Here is a 19,910-nt window from a genome sequence, read left to right as displayed (position 1 = left end):
AAAACATGTGTAAACTCCTAATACAGACCTTATATATGTATATATATAATGATTATATAAAACTTGAACATGTAAATTCAAAAAGATTAGCCGTAATCAAAATGCAAACCGAATGCAATTTAATATAATATAAAGGCTAAATTTTTTATATAAAATAATGCATGATTGAGTGTGACACCATTAAATTGTCCCAAAGTGACTATCATTGTCCTCTATCCCACAATATTTTCACATAATCCGCACACTACCAAAAATTCATTCAATAAAAGAAGCACTACAATACCAAAAATACATTCAATAAAAGAACACCCGAAGCACCAAAAATTCATTCAATAAAAAAAAGCACCCGAAACACCGCAGCAGTTGCCTACCAGCTGCAGTATCCCATTCCTATATAATTGCCCTTCAGCGCCCATCATAAGCATTAAGCACTTCACATTCACAAATCAAAATATTCACAACCAAATTCCAGACGTAAAAAAAACACTATATCGTAGAGATTAATTACTTAAATTAAGATGGTTTATGAGTATGTTCTTGCTGGCGTCTTGGTTTCTTTGTTGAGTTCTGTTTTCTTCGTCTTCATAAACACCACCTACGGCGACAAGAAGGACAATGACATCGCGAATGTTTCAGCAACCGGTGTTTTTCTGACGCCGGAGATTGAGAAAAGTACGGATGTTGTCATTGTCGGCGCCGGAGTTGCTGGTGCTGCTCTTGCTTACACTCTTGGGAAGGTGATCATTATTTCTCACTTTCTTTATCTTCATAATCTTCATTTTCTAATTTTTTTTTATTTTTTTTTTATTTTAAGACGATTGAATATTCTATAAGAAATAATTTTTTACTAGTTTTTCTTATTTCTTGTTGATTCATCTCAATATAGGAAGAAGACCAATTTAGGGAAACTTTCAGTAATACCAAAAAGTGTCCCTCTTTTTTATACATGTTGGAGAAGACATAAGAATTAAAGGGTAAAATAATAAATTAATACATTTTAATGAAATCTTAAAAGTAACACAAGGGTTGAAATGCTTTTATGAGTCTTCTCAATCCCCGTAAGAGGTGGATTAACGTGACTTGCCACCAGTTGTCTCCCTTTTTTTTTTTTTGAAAAAAAAAAAAATATCACAACTCCTACTTTGGGTAGTTATTGTAATTTTAAATTTAATTTTTCATTCTTTTAAATTATAAAAAAAATTTTTTGAGAAAAAATTATACAAATTTTAATTAATGTTTTTAAGTAAAATAATTACAAAAGAGTTAATTGCCTCATGCAGGTTAGTTTTTTCCTTAATTAAAACTTAATTTCAGAGTTAAAATTACTTGAAGCATCATTTTCAACCATGGAAAAAATAAATAAATCTTACTATTAACCCTAAACTCGCTTTTAAATGATTCTCACTAACATTTGTCCAAGAGAGTAAAACTAATTAGCATTTTAAATAAACCACACAAATGAGGATTCAGTCAATAGATGATTTTGTCAAAGCCAATTTATTTGTTTTTTGTCTTTTTGATTTGGCTCTAATATGGCGAGCTAATTCCAATAGTGCAGTCAATATTAATCTTGTTCACACTGATAAACTCTGGTTTTGGGGCAGTTTGTATTTGTCATTAGTTTGGCTAATTAATCATTCGGATCTTGTTGTCCTGGTGGAGCTCAAAGTTGTAATTATGTGGCCTTTTAAGTTAATCAGGAGTTTTGCTTCTTGATAAATATGTAGGAAGGACGGCGGGTACATGTGATCGAAAGAGACTTGAGCGAGCCGAACAGAATTGTTGGTGAACTCTTGCAGCCTGGAGGCTATCTCAAGTTGATTGAATTAGGTCTTGAGGATTGTGCTAATGACTCCATTGATGCTCAGAAAGTGTTTGGCTATGCCCTTTACAAAAATGGCAATAACACAAAACTGTCATATCCCTTGGAAACATATAGTTCAGAGATAGCAGGGAGAAGTTTTCACAACGGGCGTTTCATCCAAAGAATGCGCGAAAGGGCCGCAGCCCTTCCAAAGTACGTAATTTCCATTTTCCTTCAGAATATAATGATGTGAAGATCATTTCCATGTTTCTTGGTTTTGATTGTTTTGATGTAATCTGTTTTGTACCTCTTACTTATCACAATGTTTTCTCTACAATGTGAAACTGGAACAAGGAACAGTTACCACACTTCTTGAAGAAAATGGCACCATCCAAGGAGTGATGTACAAGAACAAGGCAGGAGAGGAGATGAGAACATATGCTCCCCTAACAATAGTATGCGATGGCTGCTTTTCAAATCTGCGCCGCGCTATCTCTTCTCCAAATGTAATTTATTCGGTCTTTAGAAACTCAAGCATTTCCTTAAAGTTTTAGCATGGATTTATTTGCTCTTTCATGAGATCAAGACTAAATTGTCTGAATACTGCAGATTGAAAATCCGTCCTGCTTTGTCGGGCTGATCTTGGAGAACTATGAGCTTCCTCATGCAAACCATGGACATGTGATCTTGGGAGACCCTTCACCTATCCTGTTTTATCCTATTAGTACCACTGAGGTTCGTTGTTTGGTAGATGTACCCGGCACAAAAGTACCTTCAGTAGCTAACGGCGAAATGGCTCACTATTTGAAAACTGTCGTAGCTCCTCAGGTATCTATTATTTTACATGACTCAATTATGTTCCTATTTCCAGTCATTTCGATCAAAAGGGACTGAACTGAGGAATTCGTTGTTTCAGGTTCCCCATCAACTCTTAAAGGCTTTTCTAGCAGCGGTTGATAAAGGAATCATCAGAACAATGCAAAACAAAAGCATGCCTGCTGCTCCTCAACCCACACCTGGTGCAATTTTATTGGGGGATGCATTCAACATGAGACATCCTTTAACTGGAGGAGGAATGACTGTCGCTCTTTCCGACATTGTTCTTCTAAGGGATCTTCTGAGACCGCTAAGTGATTTCAATGATGCACCTGCTTTGTGCGATTATCTCGAATCATTCTACACACTGCGTAAGGTATATAGCCATATTTGCAATATGAAAATTAAAATTTCTCTTATATGACAGTCTGACATGTTATGTTGTTATATTAGGCATCGATTCTCAATCTAACAATATAACATGTCAGATATATATATCTAGGCAAGAGCTTGTTATCAAGCATTCAAAAATGTGGCTGATGGAATTGGTTAATTTTCATTGCAGCCTGTGTCATCTACCATAAACACATTGGCCGGTGCTCTTTACAAGGTGTTTTGTACGTCGCCTGACCCCGCAAGACAAGAAATGCGTGAAGCTTGTTTTGATTATTTGAGCCTTGGAGGGGTCTGTTCAAACGGCCCAATATCTCTACTCTCCGGTCTTAATCCTCGTCCAATCAGCCTGTTTCTCCATTTCTTTGCTGTTGCTGTGTATGGAGTCGGCCGCTTAATGATTCCATTCCCTACACCAAAACGCCTGTGGTTGGGGGCTAGATTGATCTTGGTATGTTTACTGATGATCTTCCCATTACTGTCTCATCAGCAAGCTTGTTACTTAAGACATATTACAAATAATACAAATATGAATTGCTACTTAATGAAACTAACGTTTTGGTTTTCATTTTCCAGAGTGCATCAGGAATCATATTCCCAATTATTAAAGCCGAAGGAGTTAGACAAATGTTCTTTCCTGCAACAATGCTAGCATATTACAGAGTTCCACCCGTTCGTACAAAAATCGAAACAAGCACGAAGTATACACTACGATCAACTAATTTATATCGAATCAACAGTTGTCCTCACAAAAATTAAAAATCAGGACGAGGGTCATTGCTGAAATTGGGAGAGAGAGCAGAGAAATTATGTTCCTCAATCCTTTTTAGCATTCATTGTTCTGCAAGAAACTTGTATCAAACTCTTGCAGTTCGTAGTTAATCTACACATAATTTTATCTATTTTTGACTTAATTTGTTATACATATGAAGGCTTCAAACTCTTGCAAGTTTCTTCAACTTTCAACTATGTCCAAAATCTTGGAGGCATTATGTTTTGTTTGGAATTCATTAGGGCGGTGTTCAACTATGTTGTCCACTCATATTATAATTAAAGTATCACACTTGTATTTACTTTTTATTAATATACTATAAAAGTGAGACATATCAATTATGCCGTTCATTCAAATTATAAGACGCTCATAAATGAGAATTACTGTGTCTCATAGGGAGTTTCAATGCTTGAGACTTCAAAATTTAACATGTAACATGCATGACAAAATCTAACAATTAAATCAACGTGCAATGCTAGATATGGCAAGTGGAAGCAACTTTGTATAGGTAGGTGTTCTACCAATGCCTCTCACCCAAAAGCTAGTACTTGGTTTCAATTTGTTTAGATTCTCCCTTAAAAAATTTATCTAAAGTTTCCACACCTCCTAGTGTTTGAGATGAAAGATAAACCCAATGGTGGAGTTAAAGCGAGTTCGCTCTTTCTTTGATAGCAGGAACGAGGACTTCGACTTTTACTCTTTTGAGTTCAAGCTTGACGGAGCTTGAACTTCTCTCCAGAAAACTCTTTTTGGTAAAATGGGTTAGTGGGCCTTTTGGGTCGTTTTGTACTTAGTCATCTTATAACTCAAATTAAACACCATGGGTTAGGGCCCTATGTGCTCAGCCAATACAAAAACTATTCTGAGACCTATTTTAAACGTGTAAATGTCAAATTAATTAATTGAAATTGTTTCAATTAATTTCTACATCTATCCAATTAATCAAATTAATTATTGCTCTATCATTTTTTGTGTGCAATCCATTATGTTTTTATCCGCGAGGAAGTGAATGATTTAAAACATATTTTTAATTCACCCTTTCACTGACAACTATTCTAATTATTGTCGAGGGCCTCACTGATCATGAGTTTGCCTAGATGCATATAAGATAGAATATATTGGAAAACCTATACAGTTGTAATTCCAATTTAATACGACCATTCTCATCCACAGTATAGATAATTGGTATCGAACCCCTAATGTGATTCAACTAACCTAAGTGATTCGTTTTAATTAATCAAACTTTGACAGTTATAATATAACTTTATTAAAATAAAAGGTACCTGTACAAATTTTTTAAAAGATAATGTGTTCTCTACTCAGTGATAGAGGTGCAACTTGGGTTTGATCAATCTAAATTTGTCCATACCCAACCTGATTTGAAATCCAATTGGGCGGTTTAAAATGAAAGAAAAATCCTGCCTAAATCCAACTTGAACCTACCCAATCATTTACTGGGTTTGGTTAGGTTGATGCCTTGGCCGCCCATGTCAACCTAAACCCAATCCGATCTTGAGCCCAAATTCCCTCATGCACATATTACCCATCTCACTTCATTACATAAGTTATGTATAAGTTTAGGAATGACTATACTTGGAGCTATAATTGGTTTTCATATGGATAATGAATGATAGTGTTACTTTTGCATTTCTTTTGGTTGAAGCTTTGGCATACATCTTGTAAATTTGCATGGTTGAAACATTAGAAATAGTCACCAAGTAGTTTGCTTTAACTTTTGTGCGGATGATGATGTGTAAATGAAATTTTAACTAATATTGACGTTGTTTGGTTTAGAATTTGAAAAATCAAAATAAGATGTTATAAGATTGAACTCGATAAATTTGTGCGGACCAGAATCCAACTTGAATAAGCCCGAACCGCTAAACTCGTATGCATCCAAACCCAAACCAAACTCGAATTGTGAAGGTTGGGGCAGGGTTGGATTGACCATCCAATCCGTCCAACCTGCTCAAGTTGCACCCCTACTTGGTGGATGTCATGTCCATTTTTTAAATTAGAATAGTTTAGAATATTACCTTAAACAAATTTGACCGAGTGGTCGTAACGCTCTTAGTAGATGTGTAATGAAACCTAACAGAACAGATGCATAATGCTCTTAGTACATGTGCATGTACCCAATTCGAAAAGATGTATATCTGCGCCATTGATGTTCTTACCATTACTCAGTCATTTAAAAATAATTTACATGGAACCTTGACAGACTGGTTAATGTTCTTAAAAAATGTGCAATGAAACAGAATAGACAAGTAACGCTCATACGAGATGTGAAATATACAACCAAAAAAGATGCTTAACGTTATTTAGAAACGCAAAACAACGTCTGACAGAAAAGATGCGAAACGTTCTTAGGACATGTGCAATGTACTTAAAAAAAAGAACAAATAAGGGAAAATGTCCAATATGTGACCCAACTTCCATATTTGAACGGTATCCACACTTGGCGGGGATTTATATTTAATGACCTTGACCGATGACCGGTGACAAATCTACACGTACACTAATTCCTTGCTTGTCAAGCTTACCAACCTACGCACGTATACAGCCTCTAATATATGAGAAGCACACACTCGTACACTTCACACAGCGGCGGGAAAGGAAAGAATCTTTTGAGCACACAGTCGATGATCAGTCGCCCTTTCCTCTGCCGCGAGTCCTCCGCAAAACCCTTTTCTGATTAAAAAGGTATAAAATCTTTCTATAGATTTTTAATTCTGTATTTTTTTTTTTTTTTTTTGAACTTTTTATTTGGGTACCTGCGGCTGGCTATGGGGATTTCGTTTGTCTCTGTTAATTTGGTGAATTTTTCTGGGATTTTCTGGGTGATGATTCTATGAATTGGTTATGTGTATATTGAAAATATGTATTCGATTGGTTGAATTTGGGTTTTTCTTTTTGGGATTTTTACTGCTCTTGTTTTGAGGTTTTATTGGGATGCTATGTTTCCGTTCGTGTTAATGCTGCTATCAGTCTAGTTAAATTGATTTTTTTGTTTTTTTGGGTAAGAGTTGTTGTTGTTGAAAGTTTTTCCTGCGATGTTGTCCTGCAATTAGAAAAATCACTTAAGTTAATGTACCTTTAGACCTTAGGCAGCATGCTTATATAACAGAAGTATGAAACGTATCAAGATGTCGTTTGGCAACTTGTCCAGTTTTTAGAGTTTTTTTATTTGTTTTGGTTTTCAAAATCAGAAAACTGTTGGGGTTTTGGAGAAGGGGAAATCCAAAGCCACAACCCGTTTGCCAATTATTTATTTATTAATTCAACAACAGAAAGCGGAGAGGAAGAAGAAGAGCTTGAGGGAGTGCAATCCAGATGCAGGGTTGAGGGTCTCTACGTTTTAAAAAGAAAAAACAAAATGAAACTCAAAATAGGGTAAAATGCATTTTAGAAAAAGCTCCCGTTTGGAGGTTTAGTGGTGGTTGCTTACCTATGGCCTTAGACTCAGGAGACTGTAATCCAGATGCGGGGGTCGAGGGTCTATACGATTTAAAAAGAAAAAACAAAGTGAAACTCAAAATAGGGTAAAATGCATTTTGGAAAAAGCTCCCTTTGGAGGTTTAGTGTTGGTTGCTCATCTATGGCCTTAGACTAAATTGGGATGATGGTAATATGATATAGTTGGAAAGCCATTCACCAATGCTTCTCTTAATAGAATTTAAACGACAAAACTCTTGCTGCTTGTATGAATTAGATTACTTTTGTTACAAGTCGAAGAAAGAGCTAGTAATACAGTAGAGGATGTTTATTGTGGACTGGCAGATTGGTTGTCAGGTATTCATGCCATATTGGTTGTGCAGGTGTCTTCTTTTTAGTGGGTATTCACTAACTAACAAGTTGTTAAGTTGTTGCTAACATACTTGTTAGTTAGTGACGCCGATGTAATAGTTCGTTGTTGAAATATATTGATTGATTGATTATTCTGCTATTGAGTAGATGAGTCAAGGTTGAATGTTAGGATTCTATCATTGGTAATACATTGCAGAATCTGAGACACTTCTGCAGAATTGTTTTGGTTTTAATGTAGTGCAGCACTGCAGCTTCAAGTTCGTTTTAAAAAACTGCTAAAAAATTTTCCTATGATCTTTCATATTTCCCCTTAGTTGTTTGTAGTAATGCTTTATTTTGTCATAACTCCATCCTGAACCTAAAATGCACTGTGGTTCCATGAGACAAAGTATGTAATAGTGTTAGAAACTTACCAGTTAACCATATAATAATCTAATGCGATCCTGAAATGATGTAGTCGTGGACAAAAGTAAAATTTCATCACAAAAAACATAAACATAGGATGCGATCTTGTAAGACCTACTATCTTAATTTTTTTTTTTAAAATGAAGAATTACTATCTGCCTTCTATAATTAGAGAAGATAAAAACCAGTTGCTTCTAAGTTTTGGTCTCCCATTGTATAGGGAGATAAATTTGGCTCCTGTCTTTCCTAAGCATGGTCTTTTATAATTATCATTTGATTGAGGGAGGTGCAAATGATTTTATTTAATTCTAGTCAATGGAGATGCTTCCTATAAATTTGCTTTGTAGATGGCTTTAATTACCTGAAACCGATAAAAATGTTTAACAGAGACAAAGGCATGTATTTATTGTGCTATAAATAACTTGTAGTTTGTCATTTGGGAGGGTTTTTTATTTAAAGTTTATTTAGCTCTCCTTAGTGTTTGCATTTCTGTATGTGCTATTTGTTCTTTTAAATGTTATTGCTTGTGAAGTCCTTTACATAGCTTTATAACTAACTCAATGTCTGTTGTTTATGGATACTCATTATTAAGGGCACGCTCAAGCTGAACTCAATATGGATCCAGTCAATTGGAGAACTAAATTTCCTGCAGAGTCTCGAGAAAAAGTTGTGAATAAAGTGTAAGTTGAATTTCATTATTTCATATAAAGCATCATTTGAATTCCCCCGTTAGGATTGTCCTTTTTTTTTTTTATTACTTTGATTTTGTCTTATTATTACATTTTTGGATTAGTACTTTAAAATTTGTTTTAGTACTTAAAAAAATGAGAGAAAATTCAATTTAGACATGCTACACTTTATGAAGGCTGAACTTGGGAGAGCTTCAGGATGACCAATTGGCAAGCCTGGAAAGCAAATATTTAACTTATCTTCTGATAGGCTGGATATGTATTACCACTGTTGTTTCAGTTCTAATTGGTTTACAAATAAAATTCCCAAATTAATTGATCAGGCATGGCCAATACATTCTGACTCTAGAACAATTTCTCATGCAGTTTAAATACCTTAATGAAGCGTGTTCCATTTTCTGAGCACGAGAAACATATGTCTGATTACAAGAGGATTTCTGTAAATTTCGAGGAAAAGGTTTATATGGTTTCCAGAGACCAGGTACCTTAAGTTATCAGTGCCTTCTTCTCAAGCTTATATTTCTATTCTTTTCTTCACAGTATTGCCCTTCTTGAACCTAAGAACCTCTCTTTAATTTAGAAATAAACCTAGAAGTCATCTTTGCAGTTCACTGACGTCTTTTTTTATTTTCATAGTTGAGTAATTTTTTTTTTATCAGTCTGAAATAAACATTTCTTGTTTAATTTAGCAAGAATATATACTGCGGATCAAATCAAAGTTGGAAGAATTGGAATCTTCGTCAAAAAACTTGAATCCAGGTATGACATTATTTTGGAAACTAAATTATTGAGCTTAGCAATATCATCTTCTTCAACTTTTTGCTTCTAAATTGACTGTTTAAGTGCATTATATTTTTCTCTTAAACCTGGAATGGTGTTAACATGTAGTGTGATGTTAGCTTGTTCTGTCGTTTTATATATCTTCGTTGGATATACATATACATGATATCATCTTCCTTATCTGCATAATCAACTTTTTAAAATCATAAAACAGAAGATTACTTATGGGTTTTTGTAGGGAAAATCTAAGAACTGTTTTTTTTTTATCTTTGGTGGCTACAAAATCCTTTCTATGAACATTTTCGTTTGGTCTATGCTTGCACTATACACACACACACACACACACATTCCCATCATTTGCTTTCCACGTTTGTTATACTATTTTCCAGTAGTGACAGATACATATTGATGAATTTGTTGGTCATCATATTCTCAGAAGCTTATGCTTTCCGACACGAGACAATAATTATTTTATATTCTAATACTTGTCGCATGTGTGCTTCAACCCACCATTATAATGCCTAACATCAGGAATCGAACTTACAATGGAAAGTTGTAACTACTAGGATTCCGTTTCAGGATCTTTTACATATATTTCTTGTACTCTTCACCTAATTTCAATTAATTCGTCTTGATATTTTGATCCTTATTTTATAATAACATCTTATGGTATTCATCCCCAAGGTGGTGCGCAAGGCCAATCAATTTCTGTTCAATCCACAGCTCCGTCTCAAGCACATGAACAACATTCACTGCCTAGTGTTCGAGATAACATTGCATCTGGTGGAGGTTTTACTAACTTAGCATCTGCACAGCCCACTGTCAGTGTTACGCCTCAGGTTCCTTTGCCAAATAATGCTAGTGAAAATTCCAATTCGCAGAATGTCTTTGGTAATTCACAGAGGTCTATACTAAATTTATCAGGGCGTGGGCAACCTTATAATATTACTGCCAATAATATGAGACAGGAGCAAGGGAGACAAAATTCACCCCAGATTGTTACTCAGCAGAACCATGAGCAGCAAAATCCTCATCTTTGTAAGCAGGTCTGGCAGGAAAATATCTCACCCTCATATGTAACCCAGCAAAAGCAACTACAGCCGCAACACCACTACCAACAGAAACTCTTAAACCCTACTCAGCAGCAGACCTCTCAACAATCTATGTTGCAAACTCCTGTCATGTGCCCTTCTGAGACATGTGTTTCTCCACTTTCTGATATTTGGCAGGATCCGATGTCTTCTTTCCATCAGAAAATACAGTCGAGGATTAAGAATCAGTCACAGATAGCCTTTAGGCAAACAAACCAATCACAAGTGATTCCGGATATTCATCAAAATGTATCATCAAGTTCACAGAACCCATTAATGCAATCACAAATGCAAGCACATTTGATAGAGAGAAAGTTGACTGCTACTAATACACAACAGAGTCACTTAGATGGGCAACCAAATGGCGTCCTTAACTTGCAGCAGCAACAGTCCAGGTCACCATGCCAACAGAATAATGTACAACAATGGTTTCAGGTACAGAAAACAAATCTTTCAAGTGCACATCACGAGCAATTGGGCAAAAGAAACAATATTTCTGTGCTACAACAAAGCTCACGGCTACCAAATAAAGATCAAGAACCACAACCACACTCTCTTGAGAGACGACTGAACACTCAAACACAGCCAGAGAAGTTGAAACAATTGCCAAATCCATCAGCACAAGATCAGCAGCAAGCATATCAAACATCAGGTAAAATTACTGTGAAACTGAATCATGTTTCAGTAGAAAAAAAGTAGATTTATTAAATAAGAAAATAAGTAGAAACACCTTCCTAGATACATCATTGATATATTATTGAGTTGCTAGTTTCTATGATCCTATTCCGGATGTGTGATGAACTTCTAACTGGTACAGGCTAGTTCTAATCAAGCTGATTATCAAAATTACCTCACAAACATATGTAGTTCGTTGTTAAAATTAGTTCTAACTTTGTTGTAACATTTGGGATAGATACTTGAAAATTATGTTCTGACTGCCTTTTTTCTTATTATTTTGTTGATTGGTTTTGTTATCTATTGATTGACATGACTCTCTCTTCGGTATGAGCCCTGGTTGGTTCATTTGTCTTGCAGTTTTTCTGGATTCTCATATCTTTTAGCAGCGCAATAATACATCTTCATGTGATTATGCGTTTGTAGTTGCAATATTATTATGAAATTTTTGAATGATCTATTAACAAACCATAAAATATGTCCAACTATATTAGCTGGCTTCTAGGAAATATATTTATCTGCAATAAAGATATGTTACAAGCTCGGTCTTTCTAAACTCATTGCCAATTTCTGGAATTCTGTGGATTTTGGAAATCATCCTTGATTGTTAGTTAAAACGAAGAAGGGCTCACTTCTTGGGATGTCTATATATCTTTCTGTATGGATATTTATCTGCAAACCCTTTGTAGAATTACATCCCATCATCACCTTATTTCCGCTTTCATCCTGTCAGATCTACTCTCAGTTGACTTGCTCGCCATTTTTATATACTCGTTTGACAGGAACGCTAACTTCTACATCTGAGGGAAGGGTTTCATGTACAGATAACGGGCAAGAGGAAGCCTATCAGATGGTAATCTCTCTCTCTCTCTCTCTTCCTGATTTTGTCAGTAAAATTACTATCTGCCCATTGTTGTGTAGGGCAGTTAATCAAAGAGTTAAAGCTGTGACTGAATAATTTTCTGAAATGTAACTTTGCAGCTTCAAAGTCTAAAAAGCAAGTATTTAATACCTCTGGCTGATATGTATAAGACAATAACATGTAGGCTCCAGCAGGTAAATTATCCTTCACTTCAAATTTTCTGCTTTAGGTATCCAACATGAGATCAATCGCTTTGTTCTTTTACATTAAAATTCCATAGATGACAAATTTCTATGATTATTTTTTTAAAGTTCTCTTAATTTTCCAGCTCAACTCTGTCTCTCAACAGACAGAAACAGTCAGTATTGAGAAACTTAATGCATTGAGGAATAGGGTGAAGTCAATCATTTCTAATCTAAATTTGCCTAAAAGCAAAGTTGTACCTTCGTCCAAGGAGAACCTGGGTGTATATGAGAAGTTCATTACTTCTATTCTTAGCGTACGTGGAAGGGGAAATTCTGGTCCCTCACAGCAGCATGCACAATGTTCTTCTGATGTGAACTCTACCGGTCAATTTGTGCAACTTCATTCTCAAACTCCTCCAGTTCAGACACAGCAAGACAAAAAGAAGCCAACATTTCAGTCAGCGAACTCACAGGATTCTGCAACAACAATGCAGCGGAGCAATGCAACAAACTGGGTTAACGATTCTAATTCTGTATCTGAGTGCCCAACCCTGCAGCCGACTGAGACATATTCAGGAAAGATAGACTCATTTAACGTAGTGCAGCAGGTCTCCTCAGGAACCTTAAATATTCCTAGAACCAATCTCCAACAAGCAAATGTTAAGACCTTGTTGTCACATAGCTCGGTGCATGGACCACAGTCAAATGTGAATGCTTTTGAGTCAAGTTGTAATACACTCCAAGAGATGCACCTGAAACAACCTAAAGAGGAGCGGGATGTGCAGACTCAGACCCTGAAGCAAGAACCTCAAGATTGGCATGAGATGCTGCAGCAGTCAGTACAAAAGCAAATTGAGCAACATCATAGCGGGCTGCTAAAGTTTCAATCCAGAGCTTCATTTCCTACTGCTTCGCCCAAAACTCATGGTTCTTCCTGTTCACAAGTTCCTAGGTTTTCTACTATTGACAAGAAAAATATTCTGGTGCCTCTTACAGAAGCTAGAACCACTTTCTATCCCATAAACACACCCTCTACTAAAACTTCTTGTTTGGTTCCCTTGCCTTCATCGTCTGTCCCAGGAGATTTTGAGATACCTATGTCTGATACTTCATCCCTATTGAATGCTAGAACTATTGGAGATCATGTAATAGATGGTGCACCAAAATCCACATCACCCGTTGCCATCAGCACTCCTGGGATATCTGCTTCACTCTTACTTGAAGAATCCAGTAACGACATTCATTGTAATACATCTACAATAATGTCTGATGAGTTAAGTGCTTCTAAGCAGCCTATTCAGCGCTTAATTGAAGTGGTTAGTTTGAACTGTTGCAAGTTCCTCTTTGATTGTTTTAGTCTTTTAGAAAGTGTTGGATTTACTGCATAACATCAAAATTGGGATTATAAGATGAAATGTTATTTTCTTTTCCATTTCAGGTGAACATGATGTCATCTAAAGCACTAAGTGCTGCTATTTTGGACATTGGCTCTGTAGTTTGTACAACTGATAGGATATCAGGATCAGCAACACTTACGGGATCTAGAGGTTTGGTTGGTGAGGATTTTGTGGGCATGACTAATTCTCGTTTGCAGAAGAGTTATTTGGCATGGCAAGATAAGACCTTTGGAACAAAAAATATGAAACGCTGCAGAAGTACGTCACCAATTAATGTTGATGCCTCAGCAACTGGAAGTATCTATGGTAGTTCAAGGCTGAGTGATACGGAGATATTTGACTTGGAATCAACTGCAATATCTTATATCAAAAGGCCTAAGATTGAGGTATGATGCTACTCTGAGAGTTTTCTTTTTCTTTTCTAAATCCTATGAAGCTTATAATTTTATCTAATAGTAATGCCATCTCATGGATGCTGTTTCAACAGAACATCAATTTAGTTGAGAAACTATCATCAGAGTTATCCTTTTGGTTTTTAGGGTTCGGTCATTATTATTGCCTTCACCCTCTGATAAAAAAAAAAAAGTCATCTCCCTCTTTGTCTTCTACTCAAGGACCCAAATACTTTTGTCTTCTATTTTCTTTCTTTCATTTTCAATAACTGTCTGACTTCTATGACAGGAAACCTCTCGTCGTATCTCACATTTCCTTTAGGTTTGTTTTTATTATAGCAACCCATAGCTTAACCTAATTTCATAAAAGTATTAAAGTTCATATATACATTTTATGTGTTCTGTTATAGTTCTTAAGCTTAGATTCTAACAATCGCTCTCTTATCCATGTATGTTTGAAATGTAGATTAGAGATTCTTTTTCCCGGTCATCTTTGTAAAATATGTATCGGTTCTCAACATTATTGGCATATTATATTTTCTCCATATTCAAGCCAGGAAAGTTGCATTTTGTGATAGGTTTCTCAGCATATCAATTGGTATAATGTTTTGAAATTGATTCATAATTGTTGAGGCAGAGAGAGTTGATTACTTTGTGCAACTCATGAAGTATGACTCCCGGTAGGGTTACTGGGGCAAGTCTTAGTTTTGAATTTATTAGTCGGTAAACAAATCAAATGATCCTTACAGTTACAGTATATTACATGTTTCAGGTGAATCAAACCCTGTTTGAAGAAATTACAGCAATTAACCACCAACTAATAGACACTGTATTAGATGTCAGTGACGAAGATACCCCTCCAACAGTAGTCTCAGCTCAATTTAGAGGTGGTCAAGGAACCATTGTCCGGTGCTCCTTCATTCCCGTGACCATCAATCCCAATCTGAGGTCACAGCACCCTTCAGCTCAAATGGTATGCTTTACTTTTACACACTAGTCTAGATGTGAATGAGAAACCATACATGTGATTTTTCTATTCCTGTATTGATTTTGCTGTTAATGTCTATGCAGCTTCCAATCCAGCCTTTACGATTGCTTGTTCCTGCAAATTATCCATTGTGCTCTCCCATATTTCTAGACAAATTGAGAGTGGAAGTCGGGTGAGACATCAGGACTTTTTCTTTGTATTTGTTCTGTTTATTATAAGTATCATTCTACATCCCGAACCAACTATCATCCTCCATGTATACAGCGACGAACCAACTATCATCCTCCATGTATACAGCGCACAGTTATTAGAATGAGAACCTACCGCTAATTATTTGCCATGTTTTTTCGGTTCTTGTTGTTCACAATAACATTGCCATGTTTCTTCAGTTCTTGTAGTACTTAGAGAAGGTACAGTTTCCATTTGTCCTTTTGATTTAATCCATTGTTGGTCTGGCAGTGATGAGCTAGAAGATCTTTCAGCAAAGGTAAAATCAAAGCTGAATATGTCGCTCCGGAGGCTGACGGAACCCTTGTCACTTGGGGAGATAGCAAGGACGTGGGACATGTGTGTGCGAGCGGTTGTCGCAGAATATGCAGAGCAGAATGGGGGAGGAAACTTGAGTTCCAAGTATGGAGGGTGGGAAGACTGTATGAGTGCTGCTTGATCAATTAATTTTGTGCCTGTTCAGATTCTGGGCCAAGTGTGCAGATTCTGGATGTTTGTAATCTATTTATTTGTGTTCTTGATGAGGATTCCTTTCTTTTTTTCATGTGTTTTCGACATTTTACCTTTTGGTAATTTAAATTAAGTGTTGCTGATTCTGTCACATTATAAATCTTTGACCATCCAAGTATGTTTACAAATTGTAAAAACTTGTTTGAAGAGAAATATGTGGATGCAAAAATCACTTTTCATAAAAAGGACAACAAAAACATGATAATCTAAACTCAAAGTGTCATTCTGGCTTGAATCCAATTCCGACGCAATCCGTTTCATGGCTTCCAACTTCAACCCTAAATAGAGGATGATAATTGGATCCAAACCTTGTGTTTACTGTGTGCGTGGGCCAAAAGACGATGACTATCATGGCAACTACATTGTTTCATGGAGATAATTCTACACCGAAGTAAATGGAAGGGGAGAGGGAAGAGACTAAGAATGATTTCAAAATAATTGCTTCCGACTCCAAAGCCAAAGTGGGAGCCGGTAGCAGAGAATTTTTCTTTGGTTTTTGCTCTAGACAGCTGGGGATTTTTCCCTTATGCTATGTTTAGACGAGCGTTTTCTAAGTTTCAAGGGATCTAGCTTAACTGTTGAATCCCTTCAAATTACACATCTCAAACCTTTGACATGTTTGTAATGAGAAATGCTAGCAACCTTTTCACTTACCTTTTCATTTCAGCCTTCTCAATTCTTTTCATGCCGCTTGTACTCTACTAGCACTCAAAATTTAAATTTTAATTACATAAAAATCTCATTATTTTTCTTCCTTTGTTAGTAAATTCACGATACCACTTTTTCCTACGTCTAATTTATCCAACTGTTTTCACATCGCTTTCTCCTTCTGCACTCCTCAGCTTGTTTTGTTCCTTGATTTTCCTTTGATCATATTCAACCTTAACGCTAGAAGAGAAATATGAGAGTTCAAAAATCATTTTTTCACTAGCTAAGGATGCATGTGTTACATCATTGTCTACAAAAAAATTGCTTCTAACCAGAGACTGCTTATCCTTAGGAGGGGAACACCAGATAGGGCTGTAAATGTACTACATATTAACAAGAGATTATACTAAGCTCGATAGGCCACTTCTTGATGGCGAAAATGATGGAGCAACATTTGTCTTCTCTACAGATGTAGTAGCAAATTCATACCACGGCACATAGCTCAGTAACCCTCGCCTTCTATTTGCTCTAGTTTTACTTCTGCGGCAAGGCGTTGAGAGTATGGCTGCTGGGTGGAGTGCAAATCAGACGAGGGGATCTGCTTCCTAGGTCTTTTTGCATCAATGACGTTTAGTATCTGCTTCTCATATAAGCCCCATTTGTCTTTCAAACCAGGTGTAATGTAATTTTTGGAAATCTGTAGGGTTGATATGAGGCGCTCGATCATGGTCTTGAACATTTTTAGCTTATCACTCCGTTCTGAATATTCTGGAACAGAAACGAGCTGCCAAACAGAGAGAACAGACACGAGTAAGCAAAAGAACAGCAATATAAGAAGTAACAAGACTTTGTAGCAAATAATGTTTTCAGCATTGATGGTGTGGTGACAATGCCATATACAGTCTAAATTGGGACGATACTTAAAAAGGAGATCCAACCGAAGGGATCTATCACAGATTCACAAAGCATTGCCATGATAGCCTTGAATGGAAAGCTACTAATTAATGGGAAAAGTAGAGAAACAAATGATGAGGAAAAACGATAAAGTAATTGCATACCTGCTGAAGTTTAGTAATAATTTTCTGATGAATTCCAGTTAGCTCGGGCAAGTACATTTCCTTCATGACTTTGATCTGCATGTCAAATTCAGCAAGTCAAAGATGATTAGAAACATTGTTGCAGCTGCATGCTTGGTGACAGCATAATAATATCACAACATTTTTGGGTTTCTTAGTCGCTCACTCCTGCATCAATCTAAGTTTTTCTGTTTAATGCATCAACAAGAGTGCCCGGAGAAGCGAGCTTTAGTTAAATTCCCAGCCGATGATAGGCAACTTAATAAGACTAGAATGAAAATCACTATTCAAGGCAATTTTGCATCAGTATAGTTGTATGGACAACAAGCGAAACGTCTTACTTTCTGAAAGACCTCCTCTTGCCAATCACCCACAGTTGCATTCCCAGTCTGGACCCTGCAATCTAGAGATGTCCATATAAATTGCAGAAATATACGTCAATGTTTGCACACAAGATTGTACAAAAACTTCATAATGAGCATTAGTCTGGGAGAAAATGTATGGAAAACTGTCATGCCGGAATTTAAAAATGTACTTTTGTAAATAAAAGATATGAGCAGTATGCAGACAAACTAGAAACTGCACAGGCCAAAGCAGAACAGGACTAAAAATTCACTAGATTGTCAATGTTATGGTCATGGGAAACTACATTAGTAAATGGCCACCAAACGCTTGATCAAAACGGCCTAATAATAAGCCTCCTTTAGGAATGCTTTATCTATAAAACAACCATATTTCACGCTATCAAAAGGAATGAAAGATATTCGGTTCACCAAGCCAAATTCAGGTCAATGTTGTTTAATATCAGAAGTCCAATTATGAGAAGATAACATTCAAACTTTGATTATTTTCCAGACGGTTTACAGCCATATGTACATGAGGCAGGCATAAGAAATAAAGTAGCCTGTTCAACTGACACAACCAGATAAATTCATATAACAATGACAACGTTAACCATAATGTAATATGATAAAACAGGCCCAAATTGAAAAGTAATATAAAAGCAAAATAAAATTACAAAACACTCATACATGATAATCTGAATAACGTGAAAGCAGATGCATAAAAAGGACAACACGAGCTGCATAACTGTAAAAAAGTAAAAAATTAGAAAGAAAAAGAACAAATACATACTTGATGGCGTCTCAGGAAGGGCTCCTTGTGATTGATGCAGTTGCTTTTGTTGATCCCTTGAATTTTGTTGTTGAAGTGTGGTTCCTGATACCTGACATGATGCTTCAAGACATTCTTCCCTGTCTCGTTTTATGCCCACAGTCAACATGTTCTTCTGTGCCCTTGAAACCCCAGCTACAGAAGACACAGAATTTTGCTGCAACCTAGTCATGTTGTTCTGCAGCAATGGGTTCATTTGATTTTCAAGATGGACTTGAGTAGTGTGAAATTGTGACGGCTGCATGTCGTGTATTTGAGGTGAGAAGAGCTGCCCTTGCTGCAGAGATAAAACTGGCTTCCTTGGTCTGTTTGTATTAATAAAGTTTATAATTTGCTTCTCATATAAGCACAACTTGTCCTTCAAACTAGGTGAAATGCTACTTTTGGAAACCTGCAAGACTAATATAACACGCTCCAACATCGTCTTGAACATTTTTAGCTTCTCAAGCTCCTCTGATTTTGGTTGCGTTGAAAGACAATATTCGTGCTGGTATGGTAACAAGACTTTCAGAAAATAATGCAATGCGAAATAAGAAAGAATACAAGACATAAGTAAGCAAAAGAAAAGCAATATAAGAAGTAACAAGGCATTTTTGGTATGTTAAAAAAATTTCATGTAGCCATTCCACACTGCAGCAACAGTTAAAAAGGAGAGCAGTCATTACAAGGCATCTACCATAACCACCACGACGATAACCTTGAAGGGAAAGACTATTTAAGGGTAAAACTACAAAAGTAAAGCAACAAATTATGAGGGAGTGATTACATACCTGCTGAATTTTATTAGCAATCTTCTGATACATTTCACTCAGTTCGGGTAAGTACATCTCCTTCATGTCTTTGATCTTCAAATCAGATACAGCAAGCCAATATGATTAGAAACAGATACATGTTTCCAAACACCATAGCAGCACTAAGATTCTTTGTTTCTTACTAGCTCATCATTTACCGCATCTATTAAAGCTTTTACTTGATTTAAAATAAAAAATAAAAAAAATAAAAAATAAAAAATAAAAAACCAACCCAATATCAAGAGCTTGTGCATGCCACCATGCGTCCAGAAAGCATGAATTCACATATAACTTATGTAACACAGTTAAGCTTCACGTGATGATCGGTAGCCAGGGCTTTCAAACTTATTTTCGATTACTAATAAAGTTCATAGTAAATTCCTAGTTTACTACCAATTGCCTGTTCTTTAAGCAATATAGAACACACC

General features: G+C 36.1%; 3 protein-coding genes across 3 annotated transcripts; 2 read left to right on the top strand and 1 right to left on the bottom strand.

The window, feature by feature from the left end:
- Positions 1–451: 451 nt before the first annotated feature.
- LOC137748028 (squalene monooxygenase SE1-like) lies at positions 452–7,147 on the top strand. The gene is made up of 8 exons (XM_068488132.1): positions 452–737; positions 1,728–2,024; positions 2,140–2,310; positions 2,414–2,632; positions 2,721–2,996; positions 3,186–3,464; positions 3,590–3,685; positions 6,995–7,147. The coding sequence occupies exons 1-8, from the start codon at positions 519–521 to the stop codon at positions 7,145–7,147; spliced, it is 1,710 nt and encodes a 569-aa protein (XP_068344233.1). The 5' UTR covers positions 452–518.
- A 1,465-nt stretch (positions 7,148–8,612) lies between these two features.
- Positions 8,613–15,725, top strand: LOC137746704 (mediator of RNA polymerase II transcription subunit 15a-like). The gene is made up of 11 exons (XM_068486711.1): positions 8,613–8,677; positions 9,053–9,167; positions 9,376–9,445; positions 10,151–11,209; positions 12,015–12,085; positions 12,214–12,288; positions 12,423–13,595; positions 13,718–14,062; positions 14,841–15,022; positions 15,136–15,228; positions 15,516–15,725. Exons 1-11 carry the CDS (start codon positions 8,613–8,615, stop codon positions 15,721–15,723), a joined length of 3,456 nt encoding a protein of 1,151 aa, XP_068342812.1. The 3' UTR covers positions 15,724–15,725.
- Positions 15,726–16,756: 1,031 nt separating this feature from the next.
- Positions 16,757–19,614, bottom strand: LOC137746541 (mediator of RNA polymerase II transcription subunit 15a-like). Its single transcript, XM_068486560.1, has 4 exons — positions 18,653–19,614; positions 17,860–17,921; positions 17,501–17,575; positions 16,757–17,226 (listed from the first exon to the last, which is right to left on the bottom strand). The coding sequence occupies exons 1-4, from the start codon at positions 19,239–19,241 to the stop codon at positions 16,945–16,947; spliced, it is 1,008 nt and encodes a 335-aa protein (XP_068342661.1). The 5' UTR covers positions 19,242–19,614; the 3' UTR covers positions 16,757–16,944.
- Between the last annotated feature and the right edge of the window lie 296 nt (positions 19,615–19,910).

Source organism: Pyrus communis, chromosome 10 (genome assembly GCF_963583255.1).
Source record: "Pyrus communis chromosome 10, drPyrComm1.1, whole genome shotgun sequence".
Taxonomy (NCBI): domain Eukaryota; kingdom Viridiplantae; phylum Streptophyta; class Magnoliopsida; order Rosales; family Rosaceae; genus Pyrus; species Pyrus communis.
The sequence above is the reverse complement of the archived record's forward strand: the minus strand, read 5'-3'. Positions and strand labels throughout refer to the sequence as shown.

Excerpts from the sequence above, each read along its gene's own strand:
- LOC137748028 (XM_068488132.1), top strand. The coding sequence starts at position 519 with ATGGTTTATGAGTATGTTCTTGCTGGCGTCTTGGTTTCTTTGTTGAGT. Across the intron at positions 738-1,727 it reads TTGCTTACACTCTTGGGAAG|GAAGGACGGCGGGTACATGT; the intron begins GTGATCATTATT and ends ATAAATATGTAG. Across the intron at positions 2,311-2,413 it reads GCGCTATCTCTTCTCCAAAT|ATTGAAAATCCGTCCTGCTT; the intron begins GTAATTTATTCG and ends TGAATACTGCAG.
- LOC137746704 (XM_068486711.1), top strand. The coding sequence starts at position 8,613 with ATGGATCCAGTCAATTGGAGAACTAAATTTCCTGCAGAGTCTCGAGAA. Across the intron at positions 11,210-12,014 it reads GCAAGCATATCAAACATCAG|GAACGCTAACTTCTACATCT; the intron begins GTAAAATTACTG and ends CTCGTTTGACAG. Across the intron at positions 14,063-14,840 it reads TCAAAAGGCCTAAGATTGAG|GTGAATCAAACCCTGTTTGA; the intron begins GTATGATGCTAC and ends TACATGTTTCAG.
- LOC137746541 (XM_068486560.1), bottom strand. The coding sequence starts at position 19,241 with ATGTCTTGTATTCTTTCTTATTTCGCATTGCATTATTTTCTGAAAGTC. Across the intron at positions 17,922-18,652 it reads CCTTCCTGAGACGCCATCAA|ATTGCAGGGTCCAGACTGGG; the intron begins GTATGTATTTGT and ends GGACATCTCTAG. Across the intron at positions 17,576-17,859 it reads AAGAGGAGGTCTTTCAGAAA|ATCAAAGTCATGAAGGAAAT; the intron begins GTAAGACGTTTC and ends TTTGACATGCAG.